The following is a 26810-nucleotide window of genomic DNA, read 5'->3' as shown; positions in this document are numbered from 1 at the left end:
GAATAAGAAAATGGAAACTGATGTCCAAAATACACAGTAAACCTACATGCTTCCGTCTCGACATAACATGTTCCTGGAAAGAAAGTCACAGACAACAGCGACCCATGAAATTTAATTAGCATTAGTTCAATTTCCTAAGTCTTCCCAGACCATCTAACCATGTGGAATATACTGTTCTAGGCCTTGAAGGAAATACAAAGACTACCCAGACGTTCTTCCTTGGCTTCGAGGAGCCTGCAGTCTACTAGTGATCACTGAGATGACGACTGTTAATAAGTCTGATCACTGAGATGACGACTGTTAATAAGTCTGCCTCAGATCAGAATTAGCAAATGACAAATGAAGGTGATGGGGACGCAAGACCGAGCACCTCCACACCGGGCTAGGAAGCTACCACTCAGACCACTTTTGTGGACAATTTTTCAGAAGAACTTCAGACTGCTTTTCACAGACAATACTGAGGTTTTCTGAGCACGTCCATATACATTATGAACTAGGGTGTTGATGGCTAATGTATATTTTGCAGAATAGATATTTAGTTCTGTCTGATAGAACGACACAATCATGTAGACTTCCAAGAATAATTTAATGACTGGGAGGGGTCATCTAACCTCAATTGCAACCTTTCACCTCTGTTTACCATATCCTGGGGCTTCCCTGGTGGCTCAGATGGTGAATCCGCCTGCAACATAGGAGACCTGGGTTCAATCCCTGGGTCGGGAGATCCCCTAGAGAAGGGAATGGCAACCCACTCCAGTATTCTTGCCTGGAGAATTGCATGGACAGAGGACCCTGGTGGGCTACAGTCCATGGGGAAGCAAACAGTCAGATACAACTGAGCAACTAACACTGTCACTTTCCCTACCATATCCTGCCAGCAAACAGGAGCACCATAGGATCTTAAATAAACATTCTTTAGATAACAAACTTATCTTGGGATTCCAGTTGAGCTATTCCAAATCCTGAAAGATGATGCTGTGAAAGTGCTGCATTCAATATGCCAGCAAATTTGGAAAACTCAGCCGTGGCCACAGGACTGGAAAAGGTCAGTTTTCATTCCAATCCCAAAGAAAGGCAATGCCAAAGAATGCTCAAACTACCGCACAATTGCACTCATCTCACATGCTAGCAAAGTAATGCTCAAAATTCTCCAAGCCAGGCTTCAGCAATACATGAACCGTGAACCTCCTGATGTTCAAGCTGGTTTTAGAAAAGGCAGAGGAACCAGAGATCAAATTGCCAACATCCGCTAGATCATGGAAAAAGCAAGAGAGTTCCAGAAAAACATCTATTTCTGCTTTATTGACTATGCCAAAGCCTTTGACTGTGTGGATCACAATAAACTGTGGAAAATTCTGAATGAGATGGGAATACCAGACCACCTGACCTGCCTCTTGAGAAATCTGTATGCAGGTCAGGAAGCAACAGTTAGAACTGGACATGGAACAACAGACTGGTTCCAAATAGGAAAAGGAGTTCGTCAAGGCTGTATATTGTCACCCTGTTTATTTAACTTATATGCAGAGTACATCATGAGAAACGCTGGACTGGAAGAAACACAAGCTGGGATCAAGGTTGCCGGGAGAAATATCAATAACCTCAGATACGCAGATGACACTGCCCTTATGGCAGAAGGTGAAGAGGAACTAAAAAGCCTGTTGATGAAAGTGAAAGTGGAGAGTGAAAAAGTTGGTTTAAAGCTCAACATTCAGAAAATGAAGATCATGGCATCCGGTCCCATCACTTCATTGGAAATAGATGGGGAAACAGTGTCAGACTTTATTTTTCTGGGCTCCAAAATCATTGCAGATGCTGACTGCAGCCATGAAATTAAAAGACGCTTACTCCTTGGAAGGAAAGTGATGACCAACCTAGATAGCATATTCAAAAGCAGAGACATTACTTTGCCAACAAAGGTCCGTCTAGTCAAGGCTATGGTTTTTCCTGTGGTCATGTATGGATGTGAGAGTTGAACTGTGAAGAAGGCTGAGCACCGAAGAATTGATGCTTTTGAACTGTGGTGTTGGAGAAGACTTTTGAGAGTCCCTTGGACTGCAAGGAGATCCAACCAGTCCATTCTGAAGGAGATCAGCCCTGGGATTTCTTTGGAAGGAATGATGCTGAAGCTGAAACTCCAGTACTTTGGCCACCTCATGTGAAGAGTTGACTCATTGGAAAAGACTCTGATGCTGGGAGGGATTGGGGGCAGGAGGAGAAGGGGACGACAGAGGATGAGATGGATGGATGGCGTCACTGACTCGATGGACGTGAGTCAGAGTGAACTCCGGGAGTTGGTGATGGACAGGGAGGCCTGGCATGTTGCGATTCATGGGGTCGCAAAGAGTCGGATACGACTGAGTGACTGATCTGATCTGATCTTGGTTTTCTCTAGATTATTCTGATAATTTTCCCAACCTTCCACCTATCATTATTTACCTTTCTCATGGGAATCAGGTCCTTCATGAAACCTGCTAACTAAAACCACGGTCATGTGAACAACCCCAAGGCACCACCCAGGTGGAATGCCACCTGCTTCCGCCCACCCCTCTAAACATCTACATTCTTACAGATGTGCACAATTAAGAATAAAGTGACCTTCACAAAACCACAACCAGCATGTGCACACGCACACACACACACACACAAGAAGCTCATTTATTATCATAAAATACTGCAGAATGCAGACAGATGTAGCAGCTCAATGTAATGAAAAGAAATGATAGGTTTACACTGCCTGTCTGGGAAGACAAAAGAGAATAGGAATGTATAAGGAGATAAAGAACAGAAGGCTCTTTACTATGTGACACCCTGAGATCTTGGTAAATGCAGAAACTCACTGGTGGGCCAAGTCAAGAAAGCGGGGACTGCCAAGGCTTGTCTTAACTGAGATGTCTCAGACTCTCTCTCTTTTACTTAAAATACCTTCATGGTTTTTTTTTTTAAAGAGGAATATGCAATGCTCAGTAATAGAAGTAAAAACATGAAAATGCTCCTTTCCTTAGAGCCGAAGCATCAACCACAGTTTGGGACACACTGCTGTGCGTTTGCACACATGTGTGTACATGTGTGTGCACACATATACCTTACTGGAGTTTTTTAACGCATGGCATCTGCTCTGTGTACTGGCTCATTTACTTGCCTTTTTTGCTGTCCCTGTGTTTGGAGGTCTTATGCACACATACAGTACATCCCTAAGTCTGTCAAGTTCTTTGTAATCCCTGTGCTATTCAGTGGTTAAGACATCAGAACCAGGCTGAGCTCCATGACAGGCTCTCTCATTTAGCAGTCATGCAACTCCGGCCAAGTTAAACTCTGCCAGCGTCCTTACAATACCATGGCATTAATCCAACAATGTATATAGCATAATCTACTACAAGGCATTCTTCTAAGACCAATACTTGCAAAACACTTAGACTAGTTCTGGGCACATTAGCAAATGCTACATTTATTCATTAAAAAAATTTTTTTAAGTCTATATATATATAGAAGGGAATGGCAACCCACTCCAGTATTCTTGCCTGGAGAACCCCACAGATGGAGGAGGCTGGTAGGCTACAGTCCACAGTGTCGCGAAGAGTCAGACACGATTGAGCAACTTCACTTTCACTTTCATATATAGCTATACCATGAACAATTTAATATTTTAGAACATGAGCAAGTATGGTTTTAAGGTAAATTTCTATAAGTGGGTTTTTTAGGTCAAAGGTGTGCACTCATTTAAAATTTTTATCATTACTACCAAGCTGAATGCCTTCCAAAAACCCTTTATCCTATTTGTACTCCTACTACTGCTGCCTGGAAGTCACATTTTCTTTTAACATCAAGGGGAGGAGCAGTACTTCCAATCTGTTCATTCAATCATGGTCATTTTCTTTACAGAAAAATTTAACTGAAGGATAGTCAAATATTGAATGGGGCTAAGTAGTTCACTTTTAACTCTAGAATGAAGATTAAAAAACAGAATCCTAAACATAAACATTAGGGAGTATCAGACCACCTTACCTTACCTGTCTCCTGAGAAAGCTGTATGCAAGTCAAGAAGCAGCAGTTAGAATGACACAGAACAAATGCCTGGTTAAAAATTGAGAAAGGAGTACAACAAGGCTGTATAATGTCACCCTGCTTATTTAACTTATATGCAGAGTACATCATGAGAAGGCTGGATGAATCACAAGGTGGAATCAAGACTGTAGGAAGAAATATCAACAACCTCAGAAATGGATAAATTCCTGGAAAAAAACAACCTAACAAAATTGAATCATGTAGAAACAGGAAATCTGAACAGACCAATTACTAGTAAAGAGACTGAAGCAGTAATCAAAGACCTGCCAACAAACAAAAGTCTAAGACCAGATATTTTGACTGGTGAATTCTGCCAGACATTTAAAGTGAAATTAATACTGATCCTTCTCAAACTATTCAAAAACAGAAGAGGAGGGGACATTGCCAGTCATTTTACAAGGTCAACATTCAGTTCAGTTCAGTTCAGTCACTCAGTCGTGTCCGATTCTTTGCGACCCCATGAATTGCAGCACTCCAGGCCTCCCTGTCCATCACCAACTCCCGGAGTTCACTCAGACTCATGTCCATTGAGTCAGTGATGCCATCCATCCATCTCATCCTCTGTCGTCCCCTTCTCCTCCTGCCCCCAATCCCTCACACCATCAGAGTCTTTTCCAATGAGTCAACTCTTTGCATGAGGTGGCCAAAGTACTGGAGTTTGAGCTTTAGCATCATTCCTTCCAAAGAAATCCCAGGGCTGATCTCCTTCAGAATGGACTGGTTGGATCTTCTTGCAGTCCAAGGGACTCTCAAGAGTCTTCTCCAACACCACAGTTCAAAAGCATCAAAGGTCAACATTATCCTGACACTAAAACCAGAGAAGGACAAAGGCAGACCCAGAAAAGAAAATTATAGGCCAATATCCACTATGAACACAGATGTAAAAGAAAACATTACCAAGCTGAACTCAACAATACATTTAAAGGGTCATATACCATGATCAAGTGGGATTTATTCCTGAGAAGCAGGATGGTTCAACACAAGCCAATCAATCAACATGATATACCACATTAGTAAAATGAAGAATAAAAATATATGATCATCTCAATAGATGTGCAGAAAAAGCATTTGACAAAATTCATCCTTTCATGGTAAGTTCTAGCCAGAGTACTAATGCAAGAAAAAGAAAATGCATTCAAATTAGGAAGTAAGAAGTAAAATTATCTCTATTTGCAAATGATATTATAAATTGAAAACCCTAAAGACTCCACCAAAACACCACTGGAACCAATATGTGAGTTCAGTGAGCTGCAGGGCACAAAACCAACTTATAAAAACCAGTTGTGTTTCAATACACCAAGAATAAGCTATCAGAAGCAATCCCATTTACAATATCATCAAAAAGAATAAAATACTTAGGAATAAATTTAACCAAGGAGGTGAAAGATTACAGTGAAAACTGTAAGACGTTAACAAAAGAAATCACAGAAGACAGGAATAAATGGAAACATATTCTGTACTCATGGATTACAAAAGTTGTTAAAATGTCCAGACTACCCAAAGTGATCTAGTCAACGCAATCCTTATCAAAATTCCAAAGGCATTTTTTCACAGATAAAAGAAAAACAATCCCGAAATTTGACAGGGCCACAAAAGACCTTGAATAGCCAATTTTGAGAAAGAACAACAAAGCTGGAGGCATCAAGCCCCCTGATTCCAAACTATATGATAAAGATATACTAATCAAAATAGTACAGAACTGGCATAGAAATGGACAGGTGGATGAATGGAATAGAGCGCCAAGAAATAAATCCATGCATTTATGGTCAATTAATTCTTGCCAAGAACACACAATGGAAACAAGCTAAGTGTCCATCAATGGATAAAGGATCAAGAAAACATGGGGGGTGTGTATGTGTGTGTGTTTGTATCTATATGTGCACATACACATGAATATTACTTGGCCTCACAAAAGGAAATTTTGCCATTTATGACAACACGGATGAAACTGGAGGTACTTATGCTAAGTGAAATAAACCAGTCAGACAATATGGCATTGTATCACACACAGGCAAACCATAAAAAAAAAAAATACTGAACCAATAAAAACATAGTAGAAAGTCATTGCCTAAGGGCTTCAGGGTGGGGAAATTAGGCAGAAGTTGGTAAAAGTGTATGAACTTTCAGTTATAATATAAATAAGTCCTGAGGATCTACCACGTAACATGGCAGACAACCGATAATGCTGTTTTGTATAAATGAAAGAAGAGTAGAACTTAAATGCTGTCACCAAAAAAAGCTACACATGTGAGGAGCTGAGTGTGTTAATTAGCTTGATGGGGGAATCCTGTCACAATACATACATACATCCCATCATCTTGATACAGACTTTTAATATTTGTCAATTGTACCTAAAAAAAAAAAAAAAAAAAAAAGTTCGCCAAGATAATCTCTTTTAAAGCAACTTGACCATACAAAGTACACATATAGAAATAAAATTCTTCCAACGTATCTTTCTAGAAACTTTTCACACTCCCAGGAGTGTAGATTCGATCCCTGTTCAAGGGAACTAGATCCCACATATTTCAACTAAAGATCCCGCCCAGTCTAATCAATTAATTAATGTTTAAAAACATAAAAGTCTTGTTATAGCCAATCCTGACCTGGAACGCCCTCCTCACTTCCCTTAACGCTTGTATCTCCTCCCCAGCAGAACTTCAAAGCCCAGCTCAAGCCTCTCCTCGATTTCTCACCTCTCCCAGCTCCTGGAACACATAATCTGTACTGTACAAGTGAGCATCTGATCACAGACTGGACGACCTGCTGCTATGTCAGGGTACTAACCAGCACAACTTGCTAAGTACCCAGTGACACAACTCCCGAGGGAAGGGTGAAAGCTCACACTTGGCTGTGTCCTCATCCCCTCAGAACAGAGCACAACACAGGTGCCCCTGCCCCCACGGGCTCCCGTGTACTCCCACTGCCCCGAGTTTACTCCGATTCGGGCATTTATCACAAAGCACTAGCCTCTCTCGACTCTTTCACTGGAATACCAACTCCCTGAGCTCAGAACCCTCTTGTTGAATGATGGATACTAGTTCACGTGAGAAAATGTGTGAAATAATAGGTTACAATGCAACATGTTTAAAAATATTTTGTAAACTATATGTTATATAGACAAATATTAGAAGGTAGCAGTATCAAAAAGTTAACAGCGGTTGTCTCTAGGAGTTGGAAGTCCAGGTAATCTTGATGATCTTTGCGCTTTTCTGTATTTTCTAAATTTCCTAAAAGGGACATGTATTTCTCTTACCATCAGGGGTAAAACAAGAGATACAATTTAAAAATCTTAACACTTTCAGCCTGGCCAAAGGAAGGGATGGGGAAGCTGACAACCTCGAACCACGGAAGGTGGAACACCTTAGGACACACAGGCTGACATTCTGCTAGTCATAAAACAGACAAAAGAAACACAGTGTATCTGGCATGATGGGAAAGCAGGAGCAGCTAGATACACTCAGGATGGTCCAGTCCTGGGGTCCAGGGACAGCAGAGGGCTGTGGCTGAAAGAATGCCTTCGGAACAGAGAGCACAACAGTGGCTGCCAGGGCTGGGTGCGGGGAGCTGCTGATGCAGGGATGCAGAGCATCGGCTATGTGAGACGAAGAGTTTCGTGGAGAGGTGGAGCTGACGACTGCACAAAGATAATGCACAAATGTCACTGAACTGCACTCTTACAAACAGCTAAAATGGTAACCATTACACTATATGTATCCTATAACTTGAAAAGAACAACAGAAAAGAATGGGCTGAGAGCACACGCCCCTGCTACCTAATGCCTGTGTCACTTCACCAAGTGGGGACTTCGCTGTCAGGATTAGATTAGTTCACACAAAACACTCACCACAGTGCCAGGCATACATTAAGCGAGCAATACATGTCAACTATATAATCATTACTGTTAATAGAACACGCAAGACTGCCAAGTCCTCCAAGGTTGTGAGGAGGCAAGGTGGCTTCAAAGGCTGGGATACCTGGTCCTGTCACCTGGCAGCCGAGCTGCAGAAGCACCACCCTGGGGGCAGCGTGGCTTGAGTTCTGAGCTTAAAAGGTGAGGGAGTGAGGGAAGGACACCTCTTTTCCCCCTCCTCCCCGCCCCAGCCGGGAGGCATCGTGTAGGCCCACCAAGGCTCTCTGTCTGGTCCAATCGCCAAGAAGACGGGCTTCACCAGGGCGGCGATGTGAGCCCTGGCCCTTGACGGTGTGTGACGTGAGCGATGCCATTTCTGGCTCTGCTCTCGTTTCTACATTTTGCTTTGTGGTGCACACTAGCAGGGTGAGGTTTAAAGGAATTTTAAAAGGATTTATTCAGCAAAGGAATGAAGAACTTTATCTGGAAGTTTGAATTTGAACTTTTCCCCCTAAAAATACTAGAATGACTATTAAACACTCTCTGAGGGAACAAAAGACATACCAGAGGGTGACACCTGTTGCTTTCATGATGATGGTGGACTTCCCAGGTGGCGCCACTGGTAAAGAATCCGCCTACTAAGGCAGGAAATGCAAGAGATGCGAGTTCGATCCCCGTGTTGGGAAGATCCCTTGGAGTAGGAAACGGCACCCCACTCCAGTATTCTTGCCTGGAAAACTCCATGGGCAGAGGAGCCTGGTGGGCTACCATCCCCGGGGCCACAAGAGTTGGACACGACTGAGCACACACATACACACTACGCACACACACACAATTATTGTGGCTCAGGGCTTCCCTCATACCTCAGTCGGTAAAGAATCCACCTGCAATGCAGGAGACCTGTTCGATTCCTGTGTTAGGAAGATCCCCTGGAGAAGGAAACGGCAACCCACTCCAGTATTCTTGCCTGCGGAATCCCATGGACAGAAGAGGCTGGCAGGTTGCAGTCCATTGGGTCACAAGAGTCAGACATGACTTAGCGACTAGACAACAATGACGGTGACAGAGGGGAATCCAGGCCTAGGGCCTTAATCTTTTCTCTCTATATTATGCATTGCCGTACCCTCACATATATATTCCTGAGAAAATAAACAAGCAACAATGGGACAGTCACAAGCCTGTTGGGGCTGCTGCTAAGTCACTTCAGTCATGTCTGACTCTGTGCGACCCCATAGACGGCAGCCCACCAGGCTTCCCCGTCCCTGGGATTCTCCAGGCAAGAACACTGGAGTGGGTTGCCATTTCCTTCTCCAATTCATGAAAGTGAAAAGTGAAAGTGAAGTCGCTCAGTCGTGTCCAACTCCTAGCGACCCCATGGACTGTAGCCTACCAGGCTCCTCTGTCCATGGGATTTTCCAGGCAAGAGTACTGGAGTGGGGTGCCATTGCCTTCTCCGCACAAGCCTGGTAGACACTGGCTATTCAGCACCTGTTGGTTAGACTTCATATGAAGCAGCAAGTCAATGAAAGAGTGTGGTGTCAACTCTGGAGACCAAGTTACAAAGGACATGGTTTTATCATCCATTCAATGGGCAAATTCCTTTTTAATCATTTGAAAAGCTCCCCAAATTCTAAAAGGGTCTTTTAATCTAATTTTGTAATCAAGAATAATTTAAACACCTTCCTCCTGCTTCTTTCAGTAACTCAGAATGCAAGCATTCAAGGAAATGAAAAGGCAAGCTTGTGGCCCAGGCAACAGGGAGTGGAAGGGACAGAAAAAGCACCGATGGAACATACAAATACAGATCCAGACAACCGCAAAAACCACCTCGACTGCGTAGAACAGTCTAACAGATTGTTTAAAATACAGCAATGAACTTGCAATTTTTCTGCCTCTATTAGCCTGTAATTATTATTAAACTTGGAAGGAAAGTTGTAACCAACCTAGACAGCATATTAAAAAGCAGAGACATTACTTTGTCAACAAAGGTCCATCTACTCAAAGGCTATGGTTTTTCCAGTGGTCATGTATGGACGTGAGAGTTGGACTGTGAAGAAAGCTGAGCGCCAAAGAATTGATGCTTTTGAACTGCGGTGTTGAAGAAGATTGTTGAGAGTCCCTTGGACTGCAAGGAGATCCAACCAGTCCATCCTAAAGGAGATCAGTCCTGGGTGTTCACTGGAAGGACTGATGTTGAAACTGAAACTCCAATACTTTGGCCACCTGATGCAAAGAACTGACTCATTGGAAAAGACCCTGATGCTGGGAAAGATTGAGGGCAGGAGGAGAAGGGGACGATAGAGGATGAGATGGTTGGATGGCATCACTGACTCAATGGACATGGGTTTGGGTGGACTCCGGGAGTTGGTGATGGACAGGGAGGGCTGGCGTGCTGCGATTCATGGGGTCGCAAAGAGTCGGACATGACTGAGCGACTGAACTGAATCTTACAATTATTTTAATTGCTTAAATTTAAATTTATATAATGGATATATAATGAAAAACGTGGCAATACAAATTATATTTCACTCCTTTTGGAAATTCACAGAGACACCATTTTTACTTACAAGACAATGAAGTTTGGTATTGGATTCTCTAGATGCTGTATACAACCAATTAATAGGGTATATATTCCAGTAATAGGAAAAGCAACAATGCATATTATGAAGGTCAAGTTTCAGGAAGAAACATGAGCTAGAATGCTTTTATCACTGAAAGCTTCAGTCAGCTGGAAAAATTAAATATTTATGCCAGGCAATTCTACCTTGTGACCCAGCTGAAAGCAAAGTTTAAATTTATCCATGCAAATTAATAGCAACCAATGATGAAACTGAAGAAACTCTTAATTGCAGCTGCTCATCAGCTGACAAACTGAGAAGAAAAAAAAAGCAGGCTGCTTTGTCCCTTAAGCACTATATAAACAACCCACAGGCAAGGCCAAGTCTGAAATGAAAAACAGTTTATAAGTGTTACGCCTAGCATCGTAATGGCCAACCGTGCAAATATTTAAGACCTGGGTTAGAGAGAGCAGCTCAGTTTCGGTCTTAAGCTAATTCTGCCAGCAGGCAGGATGCTCACCCAGGTGTGCGACCCAAGCACTAAGTGGGCTTCTAGGTTCTTCACTGACGGGCAACACTGGCAGCAGCCTGGGCTCTGTCCCCTGGGTGTGCCAAGGTTGGCACTGGATCCTCTCTCCACAACAGCCCTCCTACCTTGCACAGCTACCAAAGACGTGAAAATGTATCTTCCTTACACAGAAGGGCCTTGGATGGTCAAAGGTCTCTCCCGTCTCATGCTACCCAGTCCCCTCCCTCTCCACAAGAGGTCTAACCTCTATAAGTTGACCATTGCGGAGGGGTTCTTGCCATCCTAATACACCAATCACGCCCAAAGTGGCCACACCAAGACCTCGCAGGACAGCCCTTGGGGACCACTCTGGATGCGCAGACTGAACAAGCCTGCCACTCTCCTGCCTCTTGCTGTGGTTACACCTCTGCTCCTTGGCTCTCACAGACCAGCCCTGGGGAGCACGCCACCCAGAAACAAAGAATCTACACACTGGACAGGGGTGTCTGTGTGTGAACTGAATGAACCACACCACGGATAGCTGGATGCAGCCAGTGGCGAAAAAAAAAAAAAGACAGAAAAAAGAAAACCAGGGAGGAAGAAGACAAGGGAAGCACTGAGGGACAATATATTCCTTTCCTGTTCTTCCTGTCTCATAGCTGAACGTTGTCAGGCTTGGGAGGCTGCGCGAGCCCTCTTACTAGGCCAGCACGAGGCAGGAACACGGAAGGATGCCTAAAGACTGGCTGGACGCTTGGACCAGAGCCACGGTCTCCGAAGGTTCCCGGTGACTGTGGGCAGGGATGCTGAAGGGGAACTGACCCATGGGTGCTCACCCTCCACACACTCTCCTACCTAAGAACTGATGGGCCAAGGATGCACCTGCTTTGGAAGGCACACTGTGGCCCTTCTCCCACTTCTCCTTTTACAACGCCCTTTGTTTGATAAAAAATCTGCCTGCAATGTAGAAGACCTAGGTTCAATCCCTAGGTTGAGAAGATCCCCTGGAGAAGGGAATGGCAACCTACGTCAGTATTCTTGCCTGGATAATTCCATGGACAGTCCACGGAGTTGCAAAGAGTTGGACACGACTGAGCAACTAACATTTTCACTTTTCATTTACTTGGTGTGGGGAGGGGTGGGAGACCCCACCCCTTACACCATCCTGAATCCTAGCATAGCAGTTTTGCCCCAGTGTGGGAAAATCTTCAGGGCACCAAGCAAAGGAAGTTTAGAAATACAGTACTGGCCACACTGCTATATTTAAAATGGATAACCAACAAGGTCCTATGGTATTGCACAGCTAACTCGGCTCAATGTTATGTGGCAGCCTGGATGGGAGGGAGTTTGGGGGAGAATGGATACATGTACATGCATGGCTGAGTGCCTTCGCTGTTCACCTGAAACCATCACAACACTGTGAACTGGCTATATCCCAATGCAAAATAAAAAGTTGAAAAAAAAGAAGAAAGAAATACAGTACTGGTTCGTACCAAGGAAATCTCCTTAAGTCAAGGCCTGTTGTTTCTCATAAGACAAAGACCCGACATTAGAAGCAGGGTCTTCTGGTCACTTCTCGGATATTTATTTCAGATCACTGTAGAGTGGGGTGGTAGAGATGACACATTTTGTTTAACTACTTTGCCTCTTCTGCCTCCTGTCTCTTAAGTCAGTATTTATGTTATAATGTACTCGTTTGGGCAAAGCTCCAAATCTTATCTAGAGCTTATATTTAGAATTCAAGAATCAGACAGTTGTCACAGTGACACAGACCAATGTGTTTATCTGAACCCCAAAATAGCACCACAGTCCTGACAGTGACTGACCAGGGATGCGTCTGGTTCTGAGGTCACTTGGCAGGTACTCTGTGTCAAGGGAATGAGATGAGTCGGAGGTTTTCAGGGAAAACATTTAAAGCTCATGGTAAGACAAAAGTATTTCATGAAAAAAAGATTATACAAGGTACGTTTTAGGGAAAATGTTTTCCGTTTTCTCAACCCTTTCTCAGTATTGCAAGGTAGATGTGAGTTACAAGAATCAAAGTTGAGAGCCCTGGCAATGTGTCTCTGCGGCATTTCCCAGAGACCCAGACGCCCAGGACTCCAAGGAGGGTAACAAGACCTCCTGCAAGTTAAGAGTTTTCAAATGTGGTTTCCAATAACGTTAAAAGAAGTCTTAATGGAGAAGGAAATGGCAACCCACTCCAGTGTTCTTGCCTGGAGAATCCCAGGGACGTGGGAGCCTGGTGGGCTGCCGTCTATGGGGTCACACAGAGTCCGACACGACTGAAGCAACTTAGCAGCAGCAGCAGCAGCACACTGTTCTCCATAGTGGCTGTACTAGTTTGCATTCCCACCAACAGTGTAGGAGGGTTCCTTTTTCTCTACACCCTCTCCAGCATTTATTATTTGTAGACTTTTTGATAGCAGCCATTCTGACTGGTATGAGATGGTACCTCATTGTGGTTTTGATTTGCGTTTCTCTGATAATGAGTGATGTTGAGCATCTTTTCATGTGTTTGTTAGCCATTTGTATATTTCTTTGGAGAAATGTCCGTTTAGTTCTTTGGCCCATAAAATGGCAAATTTTATGTTATATGTATTTTACCACAATTAAAAATGTTTGCCCCCCCCCCCCCAAAAAAAAGAAGTCTTAATTGAGCTGTCAACTTGTGGATCATAAGAAATTATTTTTGATGGATGATATATTACCATTTGACTCGACATACAGTCGGGAAAAGGCCAAAGAACAGATGATATTGCTAGATATTAAAAAAACACAGAACTCCTACTCCCATCTATTAATATAAGCAAGTCTTCTTAATCTTCAAATCTACTAAAAAATAAGAACATAACTGTTAGTGCCCTCATTCTAGCAATGCGTGAAATTCATTCTTGGATATCTTAACGCAAATGAAAAAATCCTTTTTAATGAATAACATTTTATCTTTTGTGGTATAGTTTCACAAACTTTGTAACATTTGTTATTTTGATCATTCATGTAAGAAGAAATTGAAAGTTTTAGTACCCAAGTCTTATGGCCATAACATATAAATTCTTAAATTTTAATTTTACTCTATATTTTTGGGATAGCAAAGTATGATAGAGTACTCAATAAAAGACTTACAAAGATGAAAAAAATTAGGTTAGAGTAATACTCTATAGTAAATATAGAGTGGAAACAGGAGTTAAAGGAGCAAAAAAAACAGATAAAGTTTTCAAATCTCTTATGGAATTTGGTTGTACTGGGTAACTTTAAGAATGATAGAATATTTTTACTTTAGTAACTTAGTATTTATAATATAACAGATCTTCCTCACCCTTTTATAATAATTCAGCATTAATATTCTACAACTCCAAGACATTTAGTAGAAGTGCCCTCAGGGGCAGGCACTGACTCAAATTTTGTGTCCGGATGCCTTGGTTGCTCAACCTGGCGCTGGTTCTGGTTTCCAAAGTCACTAAGCATGGTGACCCATGACCTAACCACTGGGTGAGTCCTGCTGACAAATTGTAAGAGGATTGGAGAGAAGAGGAGAAAGAAAACAGGGGAAACAGGAGACAACGGGATTATGACACCAGAATCCTTTAAAGGACGACGGGAATAAGGAAATAAGGAACAAAGAGTTCCAACTCCTAACCAGCACCAGTAGTAACTCTCAGATGGGAATCTGTTTGGTAAGAGCTTCAATCGCAGAGAGATTTAGGATTGAATTCCAGTTATGTAAAGTATTCATTTCGTGTAGTATATAACCCAACACTGGGTAACATAATCCTGTCCAAAACAGATTGGGAGAAAAAAAAAAGGGTGCCATTAGTTTTGGAAATCTAAGTCCCTGTGTTCTTTTGGGGAAGAAAGCAAAGTAGAATGTGTCCTGTATGTGGCAGTGGAGGATGGAGCACAATGAGCCTGGCTGGAGCAGGTGCTCAGGGACCCAGGGCATCACATGCCTGAAGACGCTGACTTTCCTTCCCGATTGGTGGTGTTTAGGCACTAAGTCGTGTCCGACTTTGCGACGCAATGGACTGTAGCCCACCAGGCTCCTCTGTCCATGGGATTTTCCAGGCAAGAATACTGGAGTGGGTTGCCATTTCCTCCTCCATTCCTTCCTGATAAAATGAAGCTATACCTAGACCACACCTGGCAGGCAAGCGCCTATCATGGATTCTGAAAAGCCATGTCTTATTGGCTTCCTGACACTACACCATAAACTACAACATCATAAATAAGGAGCACTGACTTCTGAGAAAGTTGGGACCAGACCCCAGCTGAACGGGAACCGGGAGGTCTCCAGCAGAGTGTCCACACTCCCCACTCTGCTCTCACATGCTCAAGTCGACAGAGATGTCGTGAAAAGCTACGGTGCATATCAGATTTCCCCTGCAACTTTTGAGACTTCTTATCATAAAAAGATAAGCCAGGGCTTCCCTAGTGGCTCAGATTGTAAAGAGTCTACCTGCAATCCGGGAGACCCAGGTTCAATCCCAGGGTCGGGAAGATCCCCTGGAGAAGCAAATGGCAACCCACTCCAGTATTCTTGCCTGGAGAAAGCCATGGACAGAGGAGCCTGGTGAGCTACAGTCCATGGGGTTGCAAAGAGTCAAACACAACTGAGCGACCAACACTTTTTTTTTCTCATGAAAAGAAGAAATTGAACGTGAAGCTATGGGAAGAGCTAGCTGAAGGGTCTGTCCACAGCTTCTGAGATCTACTCACACAGAAAGGACCTGAAGCCAAGTGTCTGGACTGTTAAGTGGAACAGAATCACCAAAGTGCAGTGGGAGAGTTTTCAAATCTACCTTCACTTCAAATTCGAATTCCAATTGGTTTCACAGCCACCTACCTCCTCACACAGGCTGTTTCCTGAGGGGTGCTAAGTTGCTTCAGTCGTGTCCAACTCTTTGTAACTCCATGGACTATAGCCCACCAGGCTTCTCTATCCATAGGACTTTCCAGGCAAGAATACTGGAGTGGGTTGTCATTTCCTTCTCCAGGGGATCTTCCTGACCCAGGGACTGAACCAGTGTTTCTTATGTCTCCTGCACTGGCAGGCGGGTTCTTTACCACTAGCACCACCTGGGACTGACGCTTTGAAGTTAAGTTAATAAACTCTATGACTAATACTCTATGAATGCTGCTGCTGCTGCTGCATTGCTTTAGTCGTGTCCGACTCTGTGCGACCCCATAGACGGCAGCCCACCCATGCTCCCCCTTCCCTGGGATTCTTCAGGCAAGAACACTGGAGTGGGTTGCTGTTTCCTTCTCCAATGCATGAAAGTGAAAAGTGAAAGTGAAGTCGCTCAGTCGTGTCCAACTCCTAGCAACCCCATGGACTGCAGCCCACCAGGGTCCTCCGTCCATGGGATTTTCCAGGCAAGAGTACTGGAGTGGGGTGCCGTTGCCTTCTCCCTATGAATGCTAATACCTTCTAATTTTTGACCTATTTTCCTTGGGAGGGGGGAGAAGGAGGCAGATATGAGAGGGGTTGATACCAAAAACTACTTTAAAAATTTATTCTGGGGATGTTACTTGCTTTCTCTCTCAAGACCCGCTGCACTTTAAATCTCCATTGTGCACAATGCTGGCCCCTTTGGACTGATTCTGCTGCCCTTTAGAGGGGAGCCCACAACAGTGCCCAAAGTACAATACTTCCAAATGCCAGAACACATTAATAAATATTCATCTAGAACGTTACTCTCTTACAAAACCTCACCAGAGAACACTCGCCCGAAATATTGCCTCCCCTGCAGCTCTTTCTCTATGAGTTTATTCAGAAAGTTCTACAGACACAAGTTTCAAAACACACCATGGTCCCCTTTCAACCCAAACAGCTCTGCTTTTATTTGCTTTCCCTATGATTCAGCCTGTCTCTGTACAAACAGTTCTGCACCTGAAAATAAAGGTAAAACCATTCTTCTGAAGAAACAGCGCATCTTTCAGAGAATGCAGGTACAAGCCAACATAACACTATTTACCATCTTTCAAAAGGATGGTTCATTTCCATTTAGACATAATCCTTGCTTGACACATACACCAGATGATTATCAGTTTCTAGCCTGAACAAACTCATGACACTACTGCTAAATCTGACGTCCAGTGAGACAGGAGATGGTAGATGACAGACTTAAGCCAGAGAAATACAGAAGGCTGTACTTTCCCTGATCACCAAAAAACACCAAAGCACATCTGGTTTTCATACGGATTCTGTTGACTCAACAAACGTGATACCAATTCTGCAGTAACTGGATTTCACACACTGTGCTGTGCTCTGTCTCTCAGCCGTGTCTGACTCTTTGCGATCCCATGGACTGTAGCCCGCCAGGCTCCTCTGTCCCTGGGGATTCTCTAGCCAAGAATACTGGAGTCGGTTGCCATGCCCTCCTCCAGGGGATCTTCCCGACCCAAGGAATCAAACCTAGGTCTCCCGCATTGCAGGCGGATTCTTTACCGTCTGAGTAACCAGGGAAGCCCTTTCATTAGCAGGTTACAAAATCAATTTAATGAGCTAGAGTCAGCATTGATCTAATAGAAAAAATATCATTTGTTTTAATGATGAGCATTTTTTTATGAAACTAGCTTTAATTTTAAACAAACAATACTTATATACTTACATATTGGATCTCACTGACAATTATGTTTACTAAGGGTTTGAAAATATAAATTCTATAGGATATCATTTTTTTGTCCTGAAAATTCCAGTTAAGAGATTAATGTGTATAATTAACATTTTATTTAAGAATATATACATTTGCCTAAATACATTTGCTTTGTCCTGATGAGTCTGAATGTAAACCAAATGGAGTTAAGAGTCCAGGTGTTCCAATTAAATGTGATTGAAAAGTGAAAGTGAAAGTCTCTCAGTCAAGTCTGACTTTGCGACCCTATGGACTATATAGTCCATGGAATTCTCCAGGCCAGAATACTGGAGTGGGTAGCCTTTCCCTCCTCCAGGGGATCTTTCCAACCCAGGGATTGAACCCAGGTCTCCAGCATTGCAGGTAGATTCTTTACCATCTGAGCCACCAGGGAAGCCCAAGAACACTGGAGTGGGTAGCCTATTCCTTCTCCAGTGGATCTTCCCAACCCAGGAATCGAATTGGGGGCTCCTGAATTGTGGGCAGATTCTTTACCAACTGAGCTATCAGGGAAACACTAAGTGTCGTTAACTATTGATAATAATGTTGAGCATTAAGCTAAACCAGGGTCTGTCCTGACATTTACATAAGTTATCTTATGTATCTCTCAACACAGCTATAAAGTACTAATTATTCTTCTAACTTTACTCAGGGAAGTAAGGCAACTTGCCTAGGGTCTCAAAGACAGGAAGTGGTAAGACCGGGATAAATCTTGTTATCCAGCTACAGAGAGGTTAGCTGAATTACTCTCCATACAGTGAAAGTGAAACTTAGTTGCACAGTCGTGTCTGACTCTTTGTGATCCCATGGACTGTAGCCCGCCAGGCTCCTCTGTACATGGAATTCTCCAGGCAAGAATACTTGAGTGGGTTGCCATTTCCTTCTCCAGGGGATCTTCCAACCTGAGGATCAAACCCGTGTCTCCTGCATTGCAGGCAGATTCTTTACTAACTGAGTCACTAGGGAAGCCCTTAAAATAGATGTTTCTGAGATTATTTCCTTGGAAATTATGCTCAGGAAGTCTCAGATGACATTACTACATGCAGAGAACCCAAGTGTTCAAAAAATGCTAACATGGGCACCCCAGCAGCTGAAAAGGATTTCAGACGTCAGAATGAGCATGTTTAGGAAGTGACTACATTCCCAGCAGGCTTCCCAGGTGGCTCAGCGGGTAAAGAATCTGCCTGCAATGCAGGAGACACAGGAGATGCAAGTTTGATCCTTGGGTCAGGAAGATTCCCCTGGAGCAAGAAATGGCAGCCCACTCCAGTATTCTTGCCTGGAGAATCCCATGGACAGAGGAGCCAGGTGGGCTACAGTCCACGGGGTCGCAAAAAGTTGGACACGACTAAAGTGACTGAGCACAGCACATTTCCCAGCGCAGGGACAGTTCCTGGGGTACTGAGGACGCACATTAAACTGCAAAATTAAGAAAGGTCATGCCCAAGCAGATTCTTTAGCAGTTCAAGACTCACATGCTTTAAAATTTTCATCATTCTAATTGGTCAAAGATCATGCTGGAAGAAGTAAGAGAACTTTACTCAGAATCCAAGCCTGACTAGCGTCAGGGTGCTGACATGGACTACTATTTTAAAGGGAATCTAAGGATTTATATGGCTTTCTCAGGTGGCTCTGAGAGTAAATGTGCCTGCAAGGCAGGAGACACAGCTTCGATCCCTACATCAGGACGATCTCCTGGAGGAGGAAACAGTAATCCACTGCAGTATTCTTGCTGGAGAAACTTATGGACAGAGGAGCCTGGTGGGTTACAGTCCATGGGGTCACAGAGTTGGACACAACTGAAGTTAAGCGTAGGATTTATATATAATAGTTTTGCCATCTCTCTGCTCCTGAAAAATCAGATCCACCTGCAGATAACTAAGCAAAGACACATTCCAAATGTCTGACATACACCACACTTACAAAGTACAAAAATCTGCTCTGTGCACAGAAGTGTAAGTGAAATTATATTCTATACTGTGGGGAGTCTGTCCTTTCTGAGAGTATTTCTGAGTAATTCCATGCTGCTGCTGCTGCTGCTAAGTTGCGTCAGTCGTGTCCGACTCTATGTGACCCCATAGACGGCAGCCCACCAGGCTCCCCAGTCCCTGGGATTCTCCAGGCAAGAACACTGGAGTGGGTTGCCATTTCCTTCTCCAATGCATGAAAGTGAAAAGTGAAAGTGAAGTCGCTCAGTCGTGTCTGACTCTTTGCAACCCCATGGACTGCAGCCTACCAGGCTTCTCCAGCCGTGGGATTCTCCAGGCAAGAAGAGTACTGGAGTGGGGTGCCAGTGCCTTCTCCAGAGCAATTCCATGGGTACATACAAACGTGGTATGACAATGGGGCAAGAGCATTTTCTTTTTCTATTTCCTTATAATGAAAAGTCACATGAAAGTCATATTAAATAGCATAATAAATGGTTAAAATGCTGTCCGGAAAACCTAGTGTTAAGACTTTTCCTAATTTCTGATTCTAAGTTTTCAGAAACATTGTGTATCACTTATGCCAACACTAAGATTCTCTTCCAAGGATATGCATGAAACACGTATCAGCTTCATATTGTGGAAATGAGAGTTAACTTACCATTCCGATGCATTTTCTGAGGATGCTCCAGATACTGAAGTCATTTCTGGAAAACATAGGGGAGGGCAGGCTTGTTCTGGAAAAAAAGAAAAATAATTTAATAGCACTGGCAGTAGAAAAAAAAAAAGCTACTGTCATTACCATGAAAGCCACAGGCATACATTAATGAGACATTAAAATGCATATAAAAATCTGCATGTGCAAATACAACAATATAAAAGATACTAAATATCACTAGTCATTAGGGAAATGCAAATTAAAGCTACAATGAGATATCACCTCACACCTGTAATAGCATCACCCAAAAGATAAGGGATTACAAATGCTGACATGAATGTGGAGAAAAATGAAGGTTGTGCACTGTTGGTGGGACTGTAAACTGGTACAGCCACTGCAGAAAAGAGTATAGGGTCCTCAAAAGATTAAAATTGAACTCGCATAATATCTACCAATTCTACTTCTGGGAACACATTAAACAGTAACTTGAAAAGATGTCTACACCCCATGTTCATAGCAGCATTACTTATGAAAGCCAAGACACGGTAACAACCTGAGGGTCCACTGATAGATGAACAAGAAGATGTGGTATGTATTTCTCTCTCTGTCTCTCTCTCTCAGACATACATACCCACACACTCGCAAAGAGAGGAATATTATTCAACCATTTGCAGCAAAATTGACGGACCTTGAAGGTATTATGTTAAGTGAAACAATCAGACAATCAGACAAACTTCACGATCTCACTTACATGTGGAATCTAACAGTAATGACAATGAAAGCCACATAAAACTCACAGAAAAAAGATCAGATCTGTGGTTGGAGAGACATGGAGGAAGGAGGTCAACATGCACAAACTTTCAATTATAAGATAAAGAACTACCATGCATATAATGTACAACCTGACTATAGGTAACACTGGAAGATACAATTAAGATACAATTGTGAAGTTAAGAAAGTAGGTTTTAGAGTTTTCATCACCAGGAGGAAAAAAAAAAGTTCTCTTTTTATCTATATGAGATGATGGATGATGACTAAATCTACTGTGGTAAGCATGTCACAATACTGTGAAATGTAATCTACATGTAACTCAAACCACCGTACTATACACCTTAACCTGAGTGAGGTATATCAATTATTTCTCAACAAAACTGGAAAAAATGTGCATCACCATAGAGAGGCTAAAACAGGGTCATTCTAGGCTTATATCCCTAGTCACTGCTATTTTGGGCCCTGAGAAAGTTTCAGGGCAGATCAACTGGCCCCACATCTTCACAACTGTCCTGATCAGAATTCTCCTAACCCTTCTGTGCTGGTGTCCAGCTATTCAAACCACCTCAGAGGGACACTGTTCTTTCACAAGCTGGCATATCTGACCTGCTGTCTGGTCTAAGACAGACCTATCACATTCTGTTACTCAATAAATTATTTTCCTTCAGCTATTAAATAATGGAAACAAAAATGCCATCAGAGAACCTAGTATCAGGTTGTTTTTAAGAAATTAAGTGGGAAAATGCCAACTCCAAACCCAAAGTAAAATTTAGACTGTGCATCATATATCAGTACTTTCCCAGAGATGCTGATACTGAACCAAACTCAACCAATTCTGGATATACGGGAAAATCCTTTACAAATTAACCTCTAGAGAAGGAACATTCCCAAAGCCTCTGCAGGAGCTGAGAAGTTGCTGAGAGGAGGGTGGCTGTTGTTGGCGAAGGGTCTGCTGTTCCGATGGGCAACATACCTGAGCTCAGGCATCCTGAGACCTCAGCACTACCAGGGGCAGGAGCAGGGGGTGCCTGGAACACCTTCCTGAAACACCCTTATAATGATGCTTTCTTTTCCATTCTCTTAGGTTATGGTCAAGGGTGCTGGTTTTCTAATGCTGTTTGAAACATACCCGTGTAACTAAAACATTAAAGAAAATTTGAGAGAATAGCATTGAGACATATACACTACCATGTGTAAAATAGATGACCAGTGAAAGCTGGATGTATGAAGCAGGGCACCCAAAGTCAGTGCTCTGGGACGACCTAGAGGGACGCGATGGGGAGGAAGGTGGGAGGGGGGTTCAGGATGAAGGGGACACATGTATACTGTGGCCAATTCATGTTGATATATGGCAAAAACCATAACTATATTGTAAAGTAATTATCCTCCAATTAAAATAAATTAAAAAAATAAGAAAATATTAAAATTTTTACCTTCTATAGAATCTATGTTCTATAAACTACCTCGAGTTATACAAGTTACTAAAATTTTAAGCTTTTAAATAAATAATATTTTAAGATCCTCCGTGGTAGAATCCTTCTGATTTTCCTTTTTTAGGAACATACACTGCTCATTTGGCAGATTTGTTATCTGCCCAATCTGCTGGATAAGTGGCCACAGATGGTACTGAAATCACATTCTCTATACAATCTAAGACTATCAATCTCAATGACGTGAACAATCGAATCAAGGGGTAGAATCTCTGCCATTACCTAGCATTTGCATGTATAATACAGTTTTACAGATGCATATCAACTACATTTTTCATTTCTTGTCTATTAAAAAACAAAATCTATGTCTAGGAAGTTATGAGCCTAAAATAAGTTTTGTGAAAACTGAATAAGGGACTGTATCGTCCCCGACAGATGCTTACATTTAATGTATGTGTATAGGTTACTATTCTAATTAAAGGCAAGAAGAACAAAAAAAAAACAACACATATTTTGCAAGCAAGAAGGCAGGAGATAAGAGACATCCAAGCTTTACTTGGAGTAGAGGTTTAAGTATTTGATGAATGAGTTTTGGAAATTTATAAGGCCTTTTGGTACACATTACTGCTTTCATAAAGAATCTAGAGGGGTAGGATGGGGTGGGAGGTGGGAGGGAGGTTCAAGAGGGAGGGGACATGTGTATACCTGTGGCTGATACATGTTGATGTATGGCAGATACCAACACAATATTGTAAAGCAATTATCCTTCCATTAAAAACTAAATAAAAAAAAGAATTTGGTTTATGTTGTGCTACTCAAGAGATCAACACTAGGATCACTGGTGGAAGCTACAAGAGAGCTGAGCTAAATATAACATAAAAGCTGAGCTAAATATAATATAAACCTAACGTTCTATAAAGCTAACATAACAGCTAGGAGCTTCCCTGGTGGCTCAGTGGTAAAGAATCCACCTGCCAATGCAGGAGACACAGGTTTGATCCCTGGGTCAGGAAGATTTCCCTGGAGAAGGAAATGGCAACCCACTCTAGTATTCTTGCCTGGAGAATCCCGTGGACAGAGGAGCCTGGCGGGCTACAGTCCATGGGGTCGCAAAAGAGTCGGTCATAACTTAGGTACTAAGTAACAACATAACGGCTAACATAATAACCTGTCTTATAGTTAATTCCAAATAGGGGAGACAAGAGATCTCAACAAGGAAGGGCTTCAAACAGATGCTGGAGGACCCCTTTCGGTCATGGCCCTGATAGGCATTCCTGCGCTGGGTGGGAAGCTGGTCTCCATCAGCTCGTCCAGGGATATTGCTAAACATCTCATATGGAACGAGACAGGTCACCACACCAAAAAATTATCCAGCTTCTAAAGAGCCTCTTGATGAAGGTGAAAGAAGAGAGTGAAAAAATTGGCTTAAAGCTCAACATTCAGACAACTAAGATCATGGCATCTGGTCCTATCACTTCATGGCAAATAGATGGGGGAACAGTGGCTAACTATTTTTTGGGGCTTCCAAATCACTGCAGATGGTGACTGCAGCCATGAAATTAAAAGATGCTTACTCCTTGGAAGGAAAGTTATGACCAACCTAGACAGCATATTCAAAAGCAGGGACATTTACTTTGCCAACAAAGGTCCGTCTTGTCAAGGCTATGGTTTTTCCAGTAGTCATATATGGATTTGAGAGTTGGACCATAAAGAAAGCTGAGAGCTAAAGAATTGATGCTTTTGAACTGTGGTGTTGGAGAAGACTCTTGAGAGTCCCTTGGACTGCGAGGAGATCCAACCAGTCCATCCTAAAGGAGAGCAATCCTGAGTGTTCACTGGAAGGACTGATGCTAAAGCTGAAACTCCAATACTTTGGCCACCTGGTACGAAGAACTGACTCATCTGAAAAGACCCTGATGCTGGGAAAGATTGAGGGCAGGAGGAGAAGGGGACGACAGAGGATGAGATGGTTGGATGGCATCACCGACTCAGTGGACATGAGCTTGGGTAAACTTCGGGAGTTGGTGATGGATAGGGAGGCCTGGTGTGCTGTGGTCCATGGGGTCGCAGAGTCAGACACAACTGAGCGACTGAACTGACCTGAACTGAATGTCAGTATTGCCAAAGTTGAGAGACTTATCATAGAAATGGGACTTCCCCAGTGGCTCAGATGGTAAAGAATTCACCTGCAATGCAGGAGACCTGGGTTCAATCCCTGGGTCAGGAAGATTCCCTAGAGAAGAGAATGACTACCCACTCCAGTACTCTTGCCTGGAGAATTCCATGGACAAGCAACTTGGCGGGCTATGGTCCATGGGGTTGCAAAGAAGCTGGACATGCCTGAGCAACTAACACATACTGTATATACTGTATCACAGAAATATGAAAGTTACACAGATAATTTTAAACTTCGTAGTGTTTTTTTTAAAAAAGCAACAAGATAAATTAATTTTAATAATATATTTGATTTAACCCAATAGGGTCCAAAATATTAGCATTTCAAATGTAATCAATGTAAAAATATTAGTGAGATATTTTATACTTCTCCCCACACGTCTTCAAAATCCAGTGTTGATTTTACACTTAGAGCACATCTCAATTTAGCTACCACATTTTTAATACCGTGAAATGTAGTCTTACCAAAGCAGTAATGTTATGTTTAATGGCAAAATACTTGTTACTGCTTCACTTTTACAAACTATATTATGAAATTAACACAATAAAATCTATCCTTATTAAAATTAAATAAGACTAAAGACTCAGCTTCTTGGTCACACTAGACACATTTCAAACGCTCAAAAATCACCTGTGTCTACTATTGGACATAATGGATTTCCGTGATTACTTCTGAACACAAAAGGCTAGGATTGCTCTCAGATTGTAGAGAAGAGCACAAAATTACTCACTTACATGAGTCTAAAGTCAATGAGAAGCAAAACAGTCCACAGCCCAATCATTAAGAGGATGTGAAATCTGCAGTATTATCTAAAGAAGCAGAGGGAATGGATTTTTTTAAATTAGGTAGATTAAAGTTTAAAAAAATGATTTGTACTTAAAAGGGTATATTTTCTATATTTTAAATGTTCACTCCTTCCACGCGGGGTAAGGAATAATAGTAAGAATTCCCTACTGATCTTGGATGAGGCATCATTACTCCAGGCAGAAATCAGAACCATGGAGAGCGGGCCTCAGAGTTTCCAGGCTGAGCACACAGATCAATCATTCTCTTGCCTTCGAGTTTATCTGAGAGTCATTATCCTGAATTCTATGCTTCCTTTTTCCCTTCACACAGAGAGAAAACACCCTGTACCAGGGACTGAGAGCGATGTGGCCCGGTTCTATTTTCAACCATACAGATGCCACTCTGACTGTGGGCACAAGGGCACAATGAATGGTCTTTAAAGGAGGGTCCTGTCCCAGCTGCTTCATCTCCGTGCTGCTCGGGGCTCAGCCGCTGCCCCGACACCACGCCCTGCATCACAGGGTGTACACAGACCCCCGGCTGAACCGAGTTAACGTGAAGCGTGACTCACAGAGGCTGTGCTGGGTTCCCCTTGCTCTGAACATGCTGTGCAAATTCAGACCACTGGCCCCCATACCTTTGGGAGATGCTTCTGTCTTCACCAGGCCACTGAGCTCCTCTGGGTCTTGGGAATGGGCACGGATGTGCCCCATGGGAATGCCAGCACAGGCGGTGTAGGCCCTCACACAAGGGGAGGAAAGACCCAGGGGAAGGGATCCAGGGCTGCAGCCCATGCCCCTGCCTCCCAGCATGAAAGTCAAAGTGAAAGTCACTCAGTTGACCTTTTGCGACCCCATGGACTATACAGACCCTGGAATTCTCCAGGTCAGAATACTGGAGTGGGTAGCCGTTCCCTTAACTGGGGACTAATCTCCAGCAGGGTGATCTGGCTGGCTGATCTACTTCAGGTGGCAGCTACATCTGCAGTGAGAAAAGGGACATCCAAGATGGACCTAGAGATTGTCCTACTGAGTGAAGTCAGATAGAAAAAGAGCTATACATATGATGTCGCCTATATGTTGAATCTAAAAAACTGGTTCAGGGTTGAGCTCCCTGTGTTATACGGCAACTTCCCATTAGCTAGTTATTTTACATATGGTAATGTATACGTTTCAATGGTACTCTCTCAATTCATCCCACCCTCTCGTTCCTTTCCCCTACTGTGTCCAAAGTCGGTTCTCTATGTTTGCATCTGTATTCCTGCCCTTCAAACACATTCATCAGTACCATTTTTCTAGGTTCCATATGTATGTATTAGTATATAATATTTGTTTTTCTCTTTCTGACTTCACTCTGTATAACAGGCTCCAGGTTCATTCATCTCACTAGAACTGACTCAAATTTGTTCCTTTTTATGACTGAGCAATATCCCACATATACTACAACTTCCT

General features: G+C 42.9%; 1 protein-coding gene across 22 annotated transcripts in view; it reads right to left on the bottom strand.

The window, feature by feature from the left end:
- The window catches only part of OSBPL1A (oxysterol binding protein like 1A), a 235807-nt gene that overhangs the window by 20033 nt on the left and 188964 nt on the right, over positions 1 to 26810 (bottom strand). For all 22 annotated transcript variants that reach the window (XM_086372945.1, XM_086372944.1, XM_086372948.1 and 19 more), the window contains one exon: positions 20200 to 20275. In XM_086372945.1, coding sequence (XP_086229071.1) covers positions 20200 to 20275 — 76 coding nt within the window. The remainder of the gene's footprint in view (positions 1 to 20199; positions 20276 to 26810) is intronic.

Source organism: Bos grunniens, chromosome 24 (assembly GCF_055505025.1).
Source record: "Bos grunniens cultivar Pamir isolate PY7600 chromosome 24, Bosgru_T2T1.0, whole genome shotgun sequence".
NCBI classification, from domain to species: domain Eukaryota; kingdom Metazoa; phylum Chordata; class Mammalia; order Artiodactyla; family Bovidae; genus Bos; species Bos grunniens.
Note: the sequence above shows the minus strand (reverse complement) of the source record. Positions and strands in the feature narration are given on the sequence as shown.